The sequence below is a fragment of the Cebus imitator genome, unplaced genomic scaffold, assembly GCF_001604975.1.
Source record: "Cebus imitator isolate Cc_AM_T3 unplaced genomic scaffold, Cebus_imitator-1.0 Scaffold9, whole genome shotgun sequence".
Classification (NCBI taxonomy): Eukaryota; Metazoa; Chordata; class Mammalia; order Primates; family Cebidae; genus Cebus; species Cebus imitator.
This window is the reverse complement of record NW_016107324.1, coordinates 12,344,488-12,363,278: the sequence shown is the minus strand read 5'-3', so window position 1 is coordinate 12,363,278 and position 18,791 is coordinate 12,344,488. Positions and strand designations below refer to the sequence as shown.

At 47.2% G+C, this 18,791-nt stretch overlaps 3 protein-coding genes across 7 annotated transcripts; 2 read left to right on the top strand and 1 right to left on the bottom strand.

Annotated features, from left to right (window-relative positions):
* Positions 1-6,265: 6,265 nt before the first annotated feature.
* Positions 6,266-10,300, top strand: SERF2 (small EDRK-rich factor 2). Of its 5 annotated transcripts, none has more exons than XM_037744695.1 (4): positions 6,342-6,453; positions 7,050-7,158; positions 7,758-7,829; positions 10,012-10,300. In XM_037744695.1, exons 1-4 carry the CDS (start codon positions 6,447-6,449, stop codon positions 10,223-10,225), a joined length of 402 nt encoding a protein of 133 aa, XP_037600623.1. In that variant the 5' UTR covers positions 6,342-6,446; the 3' UTR covers positions 10,226-10,300. The 5 variants fall into 5 exon arrangements, with proteins under 5 accessions (XP_017401477.1, XP_037600623.1, XP_037600626.1 ...); XM_037744698.1 differs by having other exon boundaries at positions 7,758-7,836; positions 10,019-10,300; XM_017545988.2 differs by lacking the exon at positions 10,012-10,300 and having other exon boundaries at positions 6,266-6,453; positions 7,781-8,116.
* A 117-nt stretch (positions 10,301-10,417) lies between these two features.
* On the bottom strand, positions 10,418-15,885 carry SERINC4 (serine incorporator 4). Its single transcript, XM_037744710.1, has 12 exons — positions 15,549-15,885; positions 14,986-15,162; positions 14,636-14,814; positions 14,103-14,182; positions 13,885-13,978; positions 13,419-13,630; positions 13,131-13,226; positions 12,901-13,027; positions 12,413-12,485; positions 11,947-11,995; positions 11,647-11,800; positions 10,418-11,471 (listed from the first exon to the last, which is right to left on the bottom strand). Exons 1-12 carry the CDS (start codon positions 15,648-15,650, stop codon positions 11,249-11,251), a joined length of 1,566 nt encoding a protein of 521 aa, XP_037600638.1. The 5' UTR covers positions 15,651-15,885; the 3' UTR covers positions 10,418-11,248.
* A 200-nt stretch (positions 15,886-16,085) lies between these two features.
* Positions 16,086-17,543, top strand: HYPK (huntingtin interacting protein K). The gene is made up of 4 exons (XM_017545997.2): positions 16,086-16,450; positions 16,802-16,857; positions 17,176-17,227; positions 17,371-17,543. The coding sequence occupies exons 1-4, from the start codon at positions 16,289-16,291 to the stop codon at positions 17,464-17,466; spliced, it is 366 nt and encodes a 121-aa protein (XP_017401486.2). The 5' UTR covers positions 16,086-16,288; the 3' UTR covers positions 17,467-17,543.
* Positions 17,544-18,791: the final 1,248 nt, after the last annotated feature.

Sequence of the window (18,791 nt, the reverse complement as noted above, 5' to 3'; positions counted from 1 at the left end):
TTTTTTTGCGGGGGTGGGGGCAGGGGGGCAGAGTCTTACTCTGTCACCCAGGCTGGAAAGCAGTGGAATGATCTTAGCTCACTGCAAACTCCGCCTCCTGGACTCAAGCGATTCTCATGCCTCAGCCTTCCAACAGCTGGGATTACAGACGTCTGCCACCACACCTGGCTAATTTATTTTATTTTATCTTTTTAGATGAAGTTTCACTCTTGTTGCCCAGGCTGGAGTGCAATGGTACGATTTTGGCTCACTGCAACCTCCGTCTCCCAGGTTCAAGTGATTCTCCTGCCTCAGCCTCCCAGGTAGCTGAGATTACAGGCATATGCCACCATGCCTGGCTCATTTTGTATTTTTAGTAGAGGTGGGGTTTCACCCTGTTAGTGAGGCTGGTCTCAAACTCCTGACCTCAGGTGATCCACCCACCTTAGCCTCCCAAAGTGCTAGGATTACATGTGTGAGCCACTGTGCCTGGCTAATTTTTTTATTTTTAGTAGAGACAAGGTTTCACCAGGCTGGTCTGTAACTCCTGGCCTCAAATGATCTGCCCGCCTCAGCCTCCCAAAGTGCTGTGATTACAGGCATGAGCCACCTCGCCCAGCCTGAATGTTTCTTTCTTTAATTTTTTCCTTGTTTTTTAGAGACATGGTTTTGCTTTGTCACCCTGGCTGGAGTGTGGTAGGGAGATCACGGCTCCCTACAACTTTGAAGTCCTGGGCTTAAGCAATTCTCCCATCTCAGCCTCCTCGGTAGCTAGGACTATAAGCACAAGCCACCACACCTGGATGTTTTTTGAATTATCTCTTTTTATAAACTTCCTGTTGTTTTTCAATATCCTCTCTCTCAAATAATACTATTTATAGTCCTGTGCCTCTGATTTTCTTGTGGTTTTGAAAACGAATTGTTTCCTCTGAGAATACATTTTCTTTTTCTTCTTTATTTATTTATTTTTTTTTGAGACAGAGTCTTGCGCTGTCACCCAGGCTAGAGTGCAGTGGCATGATCTCAGCTCACTGCAACCTCCGCCTCCTGGGTTCAAGCAATTCTTGTGCCTCAGCCTCCCAAGTAGCTGGAATTACAGGCGCATGCCACCACGCCCAGCTAATTTTTGTATTTTTAGTAGAGATTCGGTTTTGCCATGTTGGCCAGGCTGGTCTTGTACTCTTGACTTCAAGTAATCTGCCCATCTCGGCCTCCCAAAGTCTGGGATTACAGGCATAAGCCACCATGCCCAGCCATGAGATTAAATTTTCTGTGTTTTGGGGGGGTCAATTTTTATGTTAGGACTGTTTTCTCCAATGCTTGGTGATCCTTGGCTCTATACTCATCTCTACAAGCAAGGCACTAAAAACCTGGGTGATGTCCGGTATGCGTGGGAAGAGCTGGTTGCACTTTAAGATAATCTGACTGGACCATTTCATTAGGTGAGGCCTAAGTGCATCTAATTATCCAAACTTATCCCCGTCTCAGGGCCTTGGCATATGCTATTTCTCTTGTCTATGTTTGATTAAAATGTATTTAACTGAAGTAACAGAAACCTGACTCAAGGCAGCTTAAACAAACAAAAACAAACAAACAAACAAAATATGGTTGTTCCCACAGCAGGGCACTCAATGTAGAAGAAATGTTACAGTTGAGGTATCCAGCGGTCCAACAGCATCACCAAGTACCAAGATTCTTTCTGCTATTCATTTGCTTCAACCTAACATTGCCTCTCTTCTAGGTGATAGACTAGAGCTGCAAGGAGCTGTATAGGCTATGTTTTCCTCATTCATGTCAGTGGGAAACAGCATTGTCACTCCCATAGCAATGGACAAAAAGTCCTTCCCTTTGCTCTGATCAGGTTAATCTAGGCCACATGCTCATTCCTGTACCAGTAACTGTTACCAGGTGAATATCACGAAATAATCTGTTTAGGCCTGGATTCCTAAACCAATCAATATTAAAAGAGATTAGTTTACTTTAATTGACTTAGCCATTCAATACCACCCTTAGCCATACAGTACTATACCCTTGAGTATAGGCTGAAGGGGAAGAATTTCTTTTCTTTTTGCGGGGGGGTTGGAGTTTTGCTCTTGTTGCCTAGGCTGGAGTGCAATGGCACGATCTTGGCTCACTACAACCTCCACCTCCCAGAGAACCACTTCTGAGGTAATATTTGTTTGTTTTTTGAGAAGGGTCTCACTGTGTCACCCAGGCTGGAGTGCAGTGGTGTGATCACAGCTCACTGTAGCCTCCATGAGGTAACATTTAAACTGAGACCTAGAGCCTGTTGCCTGTGATAGCCTCCTGACTGGTCTCATTTCTATTCATCTGCTGTAATACATTCTCTACTGACAAAGTGATCTTTTCAAAACTTACCTTCTGCTGATGAAGAGCACAGGCTGGGTTAGACTCTCAGCTCCACCCCTTATTATCTCAGTTTCCTTGAGAAAGTTATTTAACCTGCTTGGGAGGAGGTTTCTAAATCGGTAGGAAGAGGGTAATGACACCTCCAAAGGTCATCGTAAGCCTCAAATAAGAAAAATACACTAAATGTGCCAAATAAAAACCCACATGATGTTAGCTAGTAGTTATATTAGCAGTAGTAACTTGGATCTCATCACAACCCTACCTCCCTATCTGACTAGTCTCACACCACCCTGCTCATTAGGCATTAGTGACTTTCCCTTTACCTACACAATAATCTTGTGGCTCTTGATGGGATGACCTGAAGGAGGAGGGCCTTAGAGCCTTTACATGTGCTGTTCCCTCCTGAAATGTTCTCCCTGCCCTTCCCTCCTTGCCTTGGCTAACTTGTCATCTTTTTGCTTTAGCTCAAATATCACTTACTTCACCTCCCTAATCAAAATTAAAGCCTACAGAGTCCACAGGTGTACTCCATAGCACCAGCAGTACTATTTAGTTACTTCATACCAGGTGGAATTGCTCACAGAGTCCTCATTCAAATTACACTGACATCTGTTTTTATGGGTCAGTGCTTATGCTGTGCGTACTGTGAAACATTTTGAATATCATCCTTGCGTGGAATCTGTTATTTTCCATTAAAGCTATTATCACAATCAGTTTTCATATATAGGCCGATGTGGTGGCTCACACCTGTAATCCCAGCACTTTGGGAGGCTGGGGCAGATGGATCACTTGAGGTCAGGAGTTTGAGACCCACCTGGCCAACATGGTGAAACCCTGTCTCTACTAAAAAAAAAAAATACTAAAAAAGGCCAGTGTGGTGGCTCATGCCTGTAATCCCAGCACTTTGGGAGGCTGAGATGGGTGGATCACGAATGAGGTCAGGAGTTGAAGACCAGCCTGGCCAACATAGTGAAACCCTGTCTCTACTAAAAATACAAAAATTAGCTGGGTGTGGTAGTGGGCACCTGTAATCCCAGCCAGCAGGGAGGCTGATAAAGGACAATCACTTGAACCCAAGAGGTGGATGTTGTAGTGAGCCGAGACTGCATCACTGCACTCCAACCTGGGCAACAGAGTAAGATTCCAGCTCAAAAAAAAAATTTATATATATAGACACACAGATATATACATACATATACGCATTTTAGAGAGACAGAGAGATAGTGGGACAGAGAGAAAGTATATGAGAGAGCTTTTTTCTCTTTATATCTTTCACTGTAGGAATATGTTCTGCTCATCAAGATATACCCAATGCCAGTCGTGCGTGGTGGCTCATGCCTGTAATCCCAGCAGTTTGGGAGGCCGAGGCGGGCAGATCACCTGAGGTCAGGTATTCAAGACCAGCCTGGCCAACATGATGAAACCCCATCTTTACAAAAATACAAAAATTAGCCAGGCATGGTGGTGGGTGCCTGTAATCCCAGCTACTTGGGAGGTTGAGGCGGGAGAATTGCTTGAAATCTGGAGGTGGAGGTTGCAGTGAGCTGAGATGGAGCCACTGCACTCCAGCCTAAGGGTATCTTATTACCTTTTTTTTTTTGAGACAGAGTCCCACTTTGTTGCCCAGCCTGGAGTGCAATGGCAGGATCTGAGATTACAGGGGTGAGCCACCATGTCCGGCCTCTCTTAAACTTTTTAACACTTGTTAATTTCTCTTTTCAAGAGCAGTCAGAGGCTGGGTGGATCACCTAGGCTCAGGAGTCCGAGACCAGCCTGAGCAACATGGCGAAACCCATCTCTTTAAAAATACAAAAAATTAAAAAATAAAAAATTAGCCGGGCATGGTGGCACGTGCCTGCGGTCCCAGCTACTCGGGAGAATGAGCTAGAAGAATCACTTGAGCCTGGGAGGCAGAGGTTGCAGTAAGCTGAGATTTCTCCACTGCACTCCAGTATGGGTGAGTGAGATCCTTCCCCCCACCACAAAAAAGTTAAGTTCCAGGCTTAACACCTTCAAAGAAGACATACTTTGGGTATTATTAATACCCAAAGAGAAGTGGGGGTGTCTGTGTGGCTCAAGCTGGTCTCAAACTGCTGGGCTCAAGCAATCTCCCTGCCTTGGCCTCCCAAAGTGCTAGGATTACGGGCGTGAGCCACCATGCCCCACCTATTTTGGTATACTTTAATTATGTATTTCATTTTATACTTACTTTTTGTGAGCAAGTGATGTTGATTTTAGATTTACTATAGAAATATGAAGTTTGATTTATATCTTTTATTTAAGAGTGATACAAAAATATTTAGTAATATTTTTTCAGCTAGTTTGGTATGGAAGAAATAGTGAGGATAGTACTGATTGAGATTTACTACTTTCCATCAGCTCTATGTTGAGGTGAAGCCAGCTTGAAATTCGAGCCTCAACTTGGTTGTGCTGTGGGCAGTAGCTGGAGGGAGACACAAGTTAACATCTACAACCAATCCTTTCCTGTGATATTTCCTAAGCATTTCTCCTTTAACCCGTTAATTCCTCAGGTCTGGTAGAGACTTTTGTAAACAGATTAATGGAACTGGGAATGAGAATGAGTTTAATTTTTGCGTCTTGTCTTATTCCAGGGTTTTTGTTTTGTTTTGTTTTGTTTTGAGACGACGTCTCTCTCTGTCACCCAGGCTGCACTGCAGTGGTGCGATCTCGGCTCACGGCAACCTCTGCCTCCCAGGTTCAAGAGATTCTCCTGCCTCGACCTCCTGAGTAGGTGGGCATGCACCACTACGCCCAGCTAATTTTTTTTTATTTTTAGTAGAGACAGGGTTTCACTGTATTAGCCAGGATGATCTCCATCTTCTGACCTCGTGATCCACCAGCCTCGGCCTCCCAAAGTGCTGGGATTACAGGTGTGAGCCACCACGCCTGGCTAATTTTTGCTTTTGATCTTATTCTAGGGTCTTAATACAAAACCAGGTGTGGCTGGTGGAGATGACACAGTGAGGAAAGGTCCAGAGGGCAAAAGCGGACATAATTTGTGCATTATCTAATCTCAGCCACTGATTCAACTCCATAGTCTGTGACTTTTGGAGTCCTCCAGTATTTCCAAGTTGCATCTTCACATTTAAAGTTTCTGGGGGAAAACGAGCAGGGCAGATTTTTAGGAAATACCAGATGTGGCAGGGGCCTGGAAGGGGACAATGGGAATAGAAGCAGGTTTCTTAAGTTGTGTTTGTACTAGATTTTTTTATTTTTATTTATTTATTTTTTTTTTTTTTTGAGACGGAGTTTCGCTCTTGTTACCCAGGCTGGAGTGCAATGGCGCGATCTCGGCTCACCGCAACCTCCGCCTCCTGGGTTCAGGCAATTCTCCTGCCTCAGCCTCCTGAGTAGCTGGGATTACAGGCACACACCACCATGCCCAGCTAATTTTTTTTTGTTTTTAGTAGAGACGGGGTTTCACTGTGTTGGCCAGGATGGTCTCGATCTCTTGACCTCGTGATCCACCCGCCTCGGCCTCCCAAAGTGCTGGGATTACAGGCTTGAGCCACCGCGCCCGGCAAGTTTGTACTAGATTTTAAGCGAGCTGAGAACAACTCGCGTTCAAGTAAGCGGCTGAGAGGTGGTCCTAAGTAAGAACAAGTTTAGTCGTAGAGTACCGGTAACACAGAACTGGTTTAAACCCCACCCTCCGTCTCCCGGCGCTTCTTCAGGGCGACTTTGTCAGTACCCCAAACGGTCCCAGCATGAGGTCACTCTGCCCGGTCACGTGCTGGAGCCCGCGGGAGCGCCACATCGCCAGCCGCACCCCTCCACCCCCACCCTGCCCACGTGAGCCGGCCTAGTTTCTCAACGCCCGGCCCTACGCCTAGCTCGGGAGGCCCCGCCCCACGCTGAGCGCTCCGCCCGCGACTCTCAGTCCCTTACCCACCCAGGCTCTAGCACGGCCCGTGGACCCACGTGTTTTTTCTTGTCCAATGGGAGCCGGCGTCCGGGTGCGAAAGGGCGGGGAGGAAAGGGACGACTGCGTTACTTTGCGAGAAGGGGGCGGGACCTGCAACGTCGGACAGAACGAGGGGACGTAACGGAGGGAGGTCGGAGCCGCTGCCGTCGCCATGACCCGTGAGCATCTAGACCCTTTCTCCTTGCCCTTTTCTTTCCCGTCACCCTAAACATCACCTGCGAGTGGCTAGCTTTGGCCTTCCGTAGATTCCCTGGCGAGGCCTTTTTCTGGGCGCGCTCTGTAGCCACCCTCACAATCGGTGCGCGGAAATCGAGCCTTTTGCCCACAGCCACTTCACGGGACCACCCCCCCGCGTTAGGCATAGGCCCTCCCGGACCTTCTGCGGTGTGAGGAGAAGCCCAGCGCCCCTGTGATAGGCCCAGAGCCCCCTGCTTCACAAGCCAGCCCATCCCCCACAGAGACCCAAACCGTCCCCACAGACCCCGCCAGCTGTTTGGGCCCCACGTCGCCCCGAATCACGCCTCCAGCTGGCTTCTCGGGACCTCTTCTCACCATCCCGCATTTTAACCTGGCCCTTGGCAGATTCGCCACTCCCCCCTACCCTAAGCAGCCTGGGCCTCGAAGCGGGCCGGTGTCGGGGCCGGGGGATTGAAGTGGTGTTGGATCCTGCCGCTGGCCGCACTGGGGTAGAAGTGTTGCCGATGTGTGGGCACAGCGGCCCCGGCGTCTCACCTTTATAATCTTCTTTCCTTAGGCGGTAACCAGCGAGAGCTCGCCCGCCAGAAGAATATGAAAAAGCAGAGCGACTCGGTTAAGGGAAAGCGCCGAGATGACGGGCTTTCTGCTGCCGCCCGCAAGCAGAGGTAGCCCCAGGGAGGGGAGGGAAAGGGACGGTGGAGACCTGGGTTAGACCAAAGGTTATAGCAGGAAAGAGGTATCTCAGGGCTTGAATCTGGACTAGTCGTGAGGAGCAGAGTGCATTGCTTCCTCTAGGGTTTTATTTCCTCCCCAGCCTCCAAATTGTTAGCTTACAGCCTTACAGGAAAGGACGGGGGCGGGCGACTGCCCTCAGTCTGATTTTTGAGCGTGCCTGGGTTTGACCTTAAGGGCAAGGGCAGGGAGCTTCACATTTCAAAAAAGTTGTGGTTATGACAGCCCAGTACTTTGGCCCTCCTTGCTGTTCGGTTCTACTCCCTTCTCCCAACCTACTCACTGGTGTTGTTGGGTGTGGTACTCAACACAGAATAGAGAGCCTTGGGCCTGTGTCGCCAGACTTCTGACCCTTTGGGCAACAGCCAGATGGAAACTGGTTGCCTTTTGAGCCTCAGCTCTCTTCCTCTTGTTCTCCTAGGGTGGGAATGCAGCAGCCAAACGCTGAGCTTAGTCCCATCCACTTCCATCTTATCCTTTGTGCCCTTCATCCCCCTGCATCTTGTCCTTTTTGCCCTCTGGTACCTCCCAGTGCCCCATCATCTCTACCCCCAGGGACTCGGAGATCATGCAGCAGAAGCAGAAAAAGGCAAACGAGAAGAAGGAGGAACCCAAGTAGCTTTGTGGCTTCTCGTCCAACCCTCTTGCCTTTCGCCTGTGTGCCTGGAGCCAGTCCCACCAGGCTAGCGTTTCCTCCTGTAGTGCTCACACGTCCCAGCACCGACGGCATTCCCTTTGCCCTGAGTCTGCAGCGGGTCCCTTTTGTGCTTCCTTCCTCTAAGGTAGCTTCTCTCCCACTGGGCCACTCCCGGAGATGAGGGGATTACCCCTTCCCAGTGTTTTTTATTCCTGTGGGGCTCACCCCAAAGTATTAAAAGTAGCTTTGTAATTTAAAAAAAAAATTAAATAAATAAACAAGGCCTTGGATGATAACTTTCCTTCACCTTTTACTGGTTCCTGTAACTTTTAAAATCTAAAGTAAAGGAGAGATTTTTTTAAATAGGCAAATGAAATATCTTTTGGATCTGCCTTTTTAAATTATGTATGCCTGTTATATCTCTGTCTTTATATGTGTCATGTGAAAGTGACACTTCACTACCAAATTATATGAAAGAGCTCTAATCAAGTAACTTTTTTAAAAAAGTAAGAACTTAATAGACTGATAGAAGATGCCTTTTATTTCACGTCACTTTGATAATCTTTGGTAAGATTAATTTGGTAAATTTAATCTCAAAACTCTCCCCAGAAATTTAAAATCTTAAAGTCATGTCATGTTAAATTAAGTAATCTCGGGGTTTTTTAATTTTAATTGAGAATTTAGGTTACTAAAAGTTAAAATTGTAGAGTCATGAAAATGTCTTTGGTGAAGTTTATAAAACTCAAGGATATAGATTTTGCTAAAGAAAATGTAGGGTTTTTTCTAGTTAAGAATCTATTTAAGAGTTGCTTTAAAATAAAGGAAAAATTATACAGATAAAACTAAATGGATACAAATAAAAAATTAAGCCAGAGCAACAAAAGTTAGTTCTGAGACCTGTGATTACCAAAATGATAGTCAATGTAGGGGAAGGGCAAAACCAAGTAACTATACCAGAGGGTATAATGTAAAATCAGAGGGTATAATGTAAAGGAATTGTTCCATTTTGTGGATTGCTATCATCAGTTTCTTGAGAAATCTTTACTATAATAAACAGCAAAAATAACCATCTTAAGGACAAAATCCTTAATTTTAAATACTACAGAATTTAAGAGCTTGTTTGGGTTGATGCAGAGCCCACAGCTCACTATTGAACCATCACTAATGAGTATATGTAATTCCAATGCACAGGAGGTTATTCCCCAGAGAATGACCTAGCTGACCAGCTAAATGGCACTGTAAGGGCTGTTTGCCGTGAGGAGGGACTACCCAGGTCTCTCTATAAAATACCAAGTGGAGAATCCCAGATGAAGCAGTTAGTATGCTTCATATGCAAGCCATGTGGGACTGGCTTTATGATAACTGGGATATCCCCCCACCAAATATGCCTATTACCCTGCTCATGGTAAATTTTGGGGGTTAAGGGAGGAGCCCTTTTACATGGCTGCTGCTTCTGCAGAATCATACCACTGTCTGAGAAGCCTTATCAAGTTTGCTGTCCCTTATTGGGTTTTGAAGATGCAACTCCCTGCTGGGAACCAAATCCTTTTTCACCAGAAAAAGTAAGATGGTCTGGGGCTAGTAAAAAAAGTTCCTGGGACCAGAACACAAAAACGTACAGGTCAATAGAATTATGAAATGTTAGCTGTTTAAACAGGCTTTATGTAAGGTAGTTGTAACCCGTTTACCTAAATGTCTTATGAAAATAAGTACTGTATCTAACTGGGGGATGTTTCCCCTATCTAGCACTATAAAACTGAAGACATGTACTTCTGCTCTTTGAGAACCGTTAACTGGACTCACTAAATGAAAACTAGTAAGATTGCTTGAATCCACAAAATACACGCTAAAGGATGGGTGGAGTGCTAGTTGGGACAAATTTTCCACTTCATAGCTCTTTGTGAAGAATTTATTGGGGCTTATGGCAAAAAGACTGTATTTCCCAGTGACAAAGACTGGACTAGAGAATTTCCACTTGAGGAACATGCAATGCCTTGCTATGGAAAGTTATCTGAAGCCACCCTTATGCCGAATGAAAATAATGGTGCCCCAAAGAGTAAAATAAAAATGGGTTACATAGAATCTTGCTACCTGGGGATACAAGGAGGAGATACTTATAAGCAGAGAGGCTCTCTTTTCCNAGAAGAAGGAGGAACCCAAGTAGCTTTGTGGCTTCGTGTCCAACCCTCTTGCCCTTCGCCTGTGTGCCTGGAGCCAGTCCCACCACGCTCGCGTTTCCTCCTGTAGTGCTCACAGGTCCCAGCACCGATGGCATTCCCTTTGCCCTGAGTCTGCAGCGGGTCCCTTTTGTGCTTCCTTCCCCTCAGGTAGCCTCTCTACCCCTGGGCCACTCCCGGGGATGAGGGGGTTACCCCTTCCCAGTGTTTTTTATTCCTGTGGGGCTCACCCCAAAGTATTAAAAGTAGCTTTGTAATTCCTTGAGCGCCTGGTTTGACTGGGGACTTGGGGGGATGGGGTTGGAGGAATGACTGCCCTTTCCCACCAAAAATGGAGAACTCTTTAGACTCAGATTGTGGATATGTAGGCTTAATAAGTGAAACATCACAGAAGAAGCCTTTATTATACAATGACAACCAAACAAGTACTCCGGATATGTGGTAGAGGAATCCTCTAAGAACCATAGAGACTTCTTTTCTGTGATTTTTGTTCCCCACCCTTGAACACCATCTCTGGGATGGAGTTGGCCTAAGAGTGAAGGCTGCAAGATCTGTGTTTATGCCCCTCTTCCTCATTCTTCCTCAGTTTGTTCGTCTGCTTGAAAGTTGACCAAAAAATCCTGCTGCTCACCGACTTCCGTGGTCAGATGCTGTCAAATGTTAACATTCTCTTCTGTCATTCCTCATGGAATGAGGGTGGTGTTTGTCTTCCCGCTTCCCTTGACCTCAAGATCAGAATTAAAGCCTGGGGTAGCCTCTGCTCCTTTCTTCCAATGCCCTGGTTTGTTCTGTGGTTCTGGGCTTCTTATATCCCTGTGCCCAGGGCTGAACTGCTTATTTTCCTTTCTCCAAGGGCAGAGCTGTCTTCAGTCCCTGTTGGTCTTTCCCCACCCCTACTTCCAGCCCAAGAGCCAGGAAAGGGCTGGTGCCACACTGTCTGCTAAAATCAGCAGTGGTTCCTGAGCTGCTGGTTTGGGAGTTAGGCTCTTGAGCTGGGATGCAGATGGAACAGTAGCTCCAGTGAGTCAGACACTGCCCAGCGCATTAGAGTGTGTTTGACCACTTCTTCCAGTTCAGACATAGTACTGACTTTAGCCTAAAGGGAAATAACTCCCCATTGTATCCTTGATGTATTCAGCTGGGCTGGACAGCTCCCCTTTAGCCAACTCTAGGAGTACAATGTCAGGGGAGCCCATTTGTGAAAGGGACTTAGACTGGAGGATATTTGTTATCTGGGGATACGATGCAGTGGTGGTGTCGCCTTCGTCGCCTGAAAATAAGGGGCTGGGGTTTCTGGGTGGGGGACCAACAGAGTGGTGCCAGTAGCAGCCCCAGATAGAGGAGTACACAGGCCCAGCATGAGGCAACTTTGACCCAGAAGGTGGCCCAGCTACCCTTGGTGAAGGTCTTTTCCAGTTCTGCTCCCTCATAGCTGTGTAACCAAAGGCTCTGGTTAGAGAATATAAAGGGCCTTAGCTTTTAGACCCGTTCTACCTCGTCACCCAAAGTAATAGCAGACCCATGTGTATCTGGAATGGCCTTGAATTGCTCTTTCTGTAAAATAACTAGATCGTCAGGAGAGTATCTAAGGCCCACCTCCATCTTACCTGAACCAGTTGGTAAGGGTAACCATGACATAGAGTGAGGCAAGGAAGAAGACGAAGTGGAAGGCAGAATAGTTGTAGGAAAGATGCTGGACTTGGACTGGAGGAGCTGGAGGGGTCTCTTGGTCAGCTGGCCTAGCAGCCCCACCCCTTTGTCCTGGAGAGATGAAAGGGCTGCTGGGAGCAGTGTTGCTGAAACACCTCTTCCACTCTCCCCCAGCTACCTTCTTTAAGGTTCTTGAAGGTTCTTATGGCACTCCACAGAGATCTACCACTTCTTATGGCTCCTCACTTGACACTCACCTTCGTCTGCCTCCACTCTTTCAGGGCAGCAGAAACACAGTGAGGGCTTCTGCAAAACAGAATGCAGGTTTTGGAATGGTCTTAAAATATGTGAGGGTGTTAATCTAGGAAACTTCCCCCGTGAAAAGATTGGTCTAGTATTAAAAAGTGAAGGCACACCTGGGTTCAAATTCTAGCTCCATCATATAACTGGCTGTGCGGACTTTGGTAAGCTGTTTAATCTTTTGTGCCTCAATTTCTCCATTTGTAAAGTGGAGCAAATACCTACCTCACAGGGTTGTTGTGAGGGTTAAATTAAATGAGATTATGTAAAAGTATCTAGCACAGTTGCCTAGCACATTGTGGGTACTCAATAAAAGGTAATAGCTGCTAGAATCTGAACATTCTGGGTAGAGATTGGTAGGATGTGTGTGTCTTTGTGTGAGGGAGGGAGGGGTGTTGGGGATATTGAGCTGTTTATCCTCACCTGAAACTCATAGCTGTAAATCTTGACAATCCACAAGGGTCCAAATACCTCAGCCAGGTAGGAGGCCTCATTGCTGAGAAAGAAGAAAGTTCTTAAGCTGGTCTAGTTAAATAGGGATTATCTGGGGGCATTTACTACCAACTGGTCCATATTGGTAACCCTCAAAAGAGGGTACCATACTCCCTGTGCCCTTTTCCACCAAAGATTTAGAATTCTATTCATGTGAGAGCCCTAAGATCTTTGCACATATTTTACATTCTCAAATCATTTCCAACCCCCCCCCCCCCGCCGCGCCTCCTTCATCTCATAGAGATCATCTGACAAAGTACTATTCTTAGAAATTGTCCCTGTTTGTGGGGAACTTTTCTCACTCTAGTCTTGCTCTAAACTTGAAATGAACTATGGTCCCAGACATTCTCCTGACCATCTCTTCCTGTCCTGGGCACCCTCCCTCCTCTCAAAGCTCTACCCTTGACATCTTTACGCACCAAGCAAAAAGCACACAGGCATACATGATGCCAGCACTCAGCATTGCTAGAGAGGTATCTGGTGTTTGGGGTTCCATTTTACTCAGGCCAGGCAGGCACAAGGTGTGATTCTGTCCTTGAAGGATTACTGGGAAGGGACACAGAAGAGATGGTGTGAAGAACAATGAGCTGGGTATTTGGCAGGGGCAAAACAAGGTCTTAGCATGTAGAATCCAGATCCTGTTCCTTACATCTCTCTGGAGGACGGCTGGACAGCGCAGAGAAGGTCAGATACATGATATAGCAGCTGATGACAGAGGCTTGTAGAAGGCCAGAGCGGGGTTGCTCTGGGGAGTGAGTATCATTGCTTTAGTCTACAGGGTGTTTCCTCCGTTCCTACCCCCATCTGTACTACTGTCTCCTCGTGGGGGTAGGGAAGCAGAGATTCTTTTATCAAATAATTGAGATTAGGGAGATAATGAAACTCGATACGCTTTTAAGGCCCCCAGAATCTGGAATGTGGTAGGGCATGTACCCACTGAGGCGGATGCAAGGAGTGACGGAGAGGAAGGAGATGAGGCCACAGAAGCAAAGGTGCAGACTGAGGAGCATCTTGTTGAGCAGGCAGCCAGCTGGGTGTGTGTAGTAGCGGAATAGGAGCATAGCTCCCACACCTGCCATACTGTAGAATCCTAGGGTGGCCAGCACGACAGCCAGGAACCAGCTACAGTCTTGAGCTGCACCTGTCTGCCTAAGGGTGAAAGGTGGGCAATGACTTGGAGCTCCAACTCTTTTACCTATTACCAACTATTCCCCTGCTCCCGGAAGACTGGTGTGACTCCATCCTACTTGGCCCACAGAGTCATCACATTCCTAAGCTTTTTTGATACTGCTCAGTGGGAGACTGCGGGACCAGTGCTCTGCCATGCCTTTTGCCCAGCCCTTTTCATAAAGTAATACTAGAAACCTTCCCAGGAAGAGCCTTTAGGGTTAAGTGCCCCTTACCAGTTCTTGTTCCAGGAATGGGCAAAAGCTGTAATAAGCACCAACTGTAGTAGGATGAATGCAAAGCCTCCACAAATGCCAATGTAATGCCAGGCTGCAAGTGGAAACCAGTGGAAAAATGTGGTCAAATCATTACTCCTCTTCTTACCTGCTTGTTATCTTAGAAAACTTAGCCAGAAAACTTAGCCTACTCCCCCAGAGTGTGGGAGGGAGATTACCTGGGAAGAAATGCTGATCAGGAATGCAGAAGGCAAGGGCACAGAGACCTAACAGGAACAGCAGCTTGAGGAGCCAGAAGCTGGTTAGGAGGGAGAGAAAACCAGACTCAGGAGAAAAGGCAAAGGAGAGTGAAGACTGCCTATGGGGAAAAGCAAGAGAGCAAGCAAAAATACAGGAAAGCGGACAGACGAGACAACTGAGGAACCAATCACAAATGAGGGGACAGGCCTATTGTACCTTATTCCAAATTCTAACTCAAAGATACTTAAATAACATCATGTGGGCAATGTTTTACAGTTTATAAAGGATTATATTACAAAGACAACCCCATTGTTATCTCCATTTTAGATACTAGAAGCCTAAAGAGGATTAAGTTTCTGGCTTAAGGTCACACAGCAAGTACACTGGAAGCAGGGACTTAAACCTGTTTTCTGTCTTTTTACAGTGCTATTACTTCATCCTGGAATTTCCTTTACCCAGCTTGTGTCTACTTTCCCTCTGTCCCCTTCCCACCCAGAAGGTACACACAAACCTGTTATGCAGCTGTGCCCGCGGGCTGGTGGGGGAGTGGAGGTGGACCAGCAACACAGCCTGCAGCAGGTGGAAGGTGGCGGTTCCTGCACATACTCGGTACACAGCCCCAGAACCACTGAGCACTGGACAGTCAGAGAGGCCAAACAGGTGGGCACACAAGCCTGAGGGCATCTGGATCTGGGAGTGTGTGTGTGAGAAATGGCAGGACAAATCATAATGCATGGAAAGGTACCTACTTGTCATGGGGTATGACCACTCATTTGTTTCCTGTCCCCAACCCAAATCTCTTTTGTCAGCGGTTTTCCTTTTATCTCTTCCCACCTGACGACCTGACCCCCTCTCACTTACCCTGTGTGTCTTGCCCCACACCCTTTCCACTACTGTCCTTGACAGCAGGAGGCAGCAGATTGCTGAGGCCCCCACATGGAGGAAGATGTAGAACAAGCGGCTGCAGGTGGATGCGGTGAGAAAGGGCCACCTAGAGTGGCAGCAGCTGGCACAAGGAGCAGGCCCACAGCAGCACACCTGGGGGTAGAGCAGATGCAAGGCGGTGAGGTGGACTTGCTGAGGAAAGCCATACGTTAATGTATGTGTGAGGTTAACCCAGGAGGTTGAATTCCAAAATTTCCCTGTCCCCTTTCTTTCTTTGACTCAGGTTCTGTTTCAAGCTGGTTGCAGCCATTTGGGATTGCCTTCCACTGACAACTCAGTAGGGATTTCATTACAAGCACGTTTGAGATATCTGACCTTTCTCTAGACCTAAACACCTGGGACAGGGAACAGGCTGGAGAGAGTTACAGATTACCAGAGGCAAAGAACCAGAACGACATTATAGGAGAAAAGTCGTTTTTACTGGCTTCTGCAAGTTTTCCTCCCCAGCTTCAGCCACTCTTCCCTTTGCATCCTCTCACCTGACAGAAGGGGCTTCTCACTAGGACACTGCTGCTTCCGCTGCGCTGCTGTGCCAGGCCCAGGGAGGTGCTGGGGCCGGGGCTGGCCTTGGCACCCACCATCCTTGTCCCAGGGATTAGGTTTAGGTCCACCAGACAGAAGGCAGATGAGAGCAGCAGCTGCTGCTTTCCTCAGCCCACTGGACTTCCACTGTGCTGGGGCTGAGCACCGCGTCGCAGGCAGAATGGGGACATCGGGAAGACGACACTAACCTCCACGATGTGGTAAATGCAAATACCCTGTGAAGGAGTTTTTCTCCTCAGGGCCTCACCACTGGGACTACTCAGGCTGTTCTCTCCAGATTAAGGGCTGTTTGCCTATCTGGTCTTTTGTGGATTAGCATTCTTAATTGGTTTAGGATTAGACGTCACCCATTCAGGTTGAACGGAGTTCCCTGAGGTGCGTGCGTGTCTATGTGGTGAGGTGACTGTTCCTAGGTTAAGACGGGGGAAGGATGTCGGTGGGGCGGGCCGGAGCGGTGACGGGTTAGGTATGACAGAAGGCATTGCAGAAGGCAACACTGTACAAGCCCTAAAGGAAGTCTAAGAGACAACCGCCTTCCTCACTGAAGCTTCTAGAACTAGAGCAGAAAGAAGGTGCGGCCCAGGGCCAGCCCCGCCTCCTCCCCGGGCGGAAGTCGTGTCAGTTGCCGGAAGTCGCCGTGGGGTGGGGCTTATGCAGCGGCGTGGTGAAATAGATTATGGCGACCGAGGGGGATGTGGAGCTGGAGTTGGAGACCGAGACCAGTGGCCCAGAGCGACCTCCCGAGAAGCCACGGAAACATGACAGCGGTGCGGCGGACTTGGAGCGGGTCACCGACTATGCAGAGGAGAAGGAGATCCAGAGTTCCAATCTGGAGACGGTAAGGTTGGCCAAGAACGTGTCGGGGCGGGCTGAGAGCAGAGGGAGGCTCTGAGGGTGTACGTAGCTGGAAGCCAGCGCCCTAAGACGGGATTCTGGTCCCCATGGCAGGAGGCGGCAATAGGATAGAGCCGAGGGAAACAGCGGTCATCAGAGCCCGCCCTTGCCTAAAGAAGCTTGATAATGGGCTTAAAGGGGACCTCAGATGTATAGAATGGAATTAAACATAGTCCTTGCTACCTGGTAACACTTATCATCTTGAATTCATACCTGAGTCCCTTGTTTTATTTGCTTTTTAGATTATTGGGAATTGTGGGTAGCGGAGCAGTAACTAGACCTGCCTTTCCCATAGGCCATGTCTGTGATTGGAGACAGAAGGTCCCGGGAGCAGAAAGCAAAACAGGAGCGGTAAGTCTTCAGGGGTAGCCACCTTTAACAGTTCTTCCCTCCCCACTCCCCAGACGAAAATAAAAAGCATTATTAAGCCTTTATACCGTTCTTCAACTTTATCACCAATTCCTGCAGATCTAGGCGCCACAACTTTACTACTCTAGTTAGCAGAAGGCCTGCTCCCAAGACTTCAGGGGAAAGGAGTATTAGTGGGAGTTTTTGTTTTCAATCAAGTATTTGCCAAGATTTTTTTACAGGGCACATTTGGGAATGACCATTACTGGGAGTTTATGGTGTTGGTTGAGAATGAGGACTAATCTATTTAAATATTTGCAGGGAGAAAGAACTGGCAAAAGTCACTATCAAGAAGGAAGATCTGGAACTGATAGTGAGTAGTAGTGCCTAACTCTAGTGTATGACCAGGGGAGCTTGTTCTATTTAACTTGGGTTGTTTCCTGAAACAAGTGGAGTCAGTATATTTGGTGGCACATTAATGCCTGGGAACCTATGTAACATGATTTTTTTCTGCAGATGACTGAGATGGAGATATCTCGAGCAGCAGCAGAACGCAGCTTGCGGGAACACATGGGCAATGTGGTAGAGGCGCTTATTGCCCTAACCAACTGATGCGTGCTTTCTTAGATATGCCTACTGGATTAATTTATGGCAATAAATTTTTTTTTTGTCTTTTTTTGGTTTCATCATCTTGGGTCAAGTGCAATATATACTATATTTTTTTGTGGGGAATTTATATGCTGGGGAATAATTGAATTTAAGTGACTCATTAAAACCTTAGCACACCTATGTGAAAACTCAGTGTAGAATACCTTATGTGTAGATGCCAAGTGGCAGGTCAGTCTCATTCACCTGACTAGCTCTCCATAGTTTTCAAGGTACATATGGAGTCCCAGCAGAGTTACTGTACTCAATGGCATGTGTCTCCAAGATAGCTTATGAATATCTAAAAGGTTAGCTCCCTGCCTAGGAACCACCATATATAGGTAGATGTAAGTTATGAACTCAGTTCATAGGCCACCTTGAGTTAGAATTTTGGTACCTACAACATGCTTGATTTGGAGTGATCAAAAAAAAAAAAAAAAAACTTAGGGGCCAGGCATGGTGGCTCCTGCCTGTAATCCCAACACTTCGGGAGGCTGAGGCAAGAGGATAATGTGAGAGCCTCGCAGTTTGAGACCAGCCTGGGCAACACAGTGAGACTTTGTCTCTACCAAAAAAAAAATTTTAGGTACCTGAGGGTTAGAACATGGTAAGACTAGAAGATTTCAAAGGTTGGGCCAGGTGTGGTGGCTCATGCCTGTAACCCCAGCACTTTGGGAGGCTGAGGTGGGAGGATTGTGTGAGCTCAGGATTTCCAGAGCAGTCTGGGCAGCATAGCATGACCTCATCTCTACTAAAATTTAAAAAAAAAAAAAAAAAAAAAAAAAAAAAAAAAAAAGCTAGGCATGGTGGCATGTACCTCTCTATGGTCCCAGCTACTCTGGAGGCTGTGGTGGATTCACTTGAGCCTGGGAGGTTGAGGCTGCAGTGACCTGAGACTGTGCTACTGCACTCCAGCCTGGGTGACGGAGCAAGACTGTCTATATAAAAAAAAAAAAAGACCTATGAGAGGTTTTGATTAGTATTTGAATCCAGAGCCGTAATACATTCTACATGCCATCTAGGACCGTAGAATTTTTACTTTAAAGGTTAATCAGGGTTGGGTGCGGTGGCTCACACATGTAATCCCAGCACTCTGGGAGGCCAAGGTGGGTGGATCACCTGAAGTTAGGAGTTTTGAGATCAGCTTGGCCAACATGGTGAAACCCCATCTCTACTGAAAACAAAACAAAACAAAACAAAAAATTAGCTGGGTGTGGTGGTAGATGCCTGTAATTCCAGCTACTTGGGAGGCTGAGGCAGGAGAATCTCTTGAACCCAGGAGGCGGAGATTG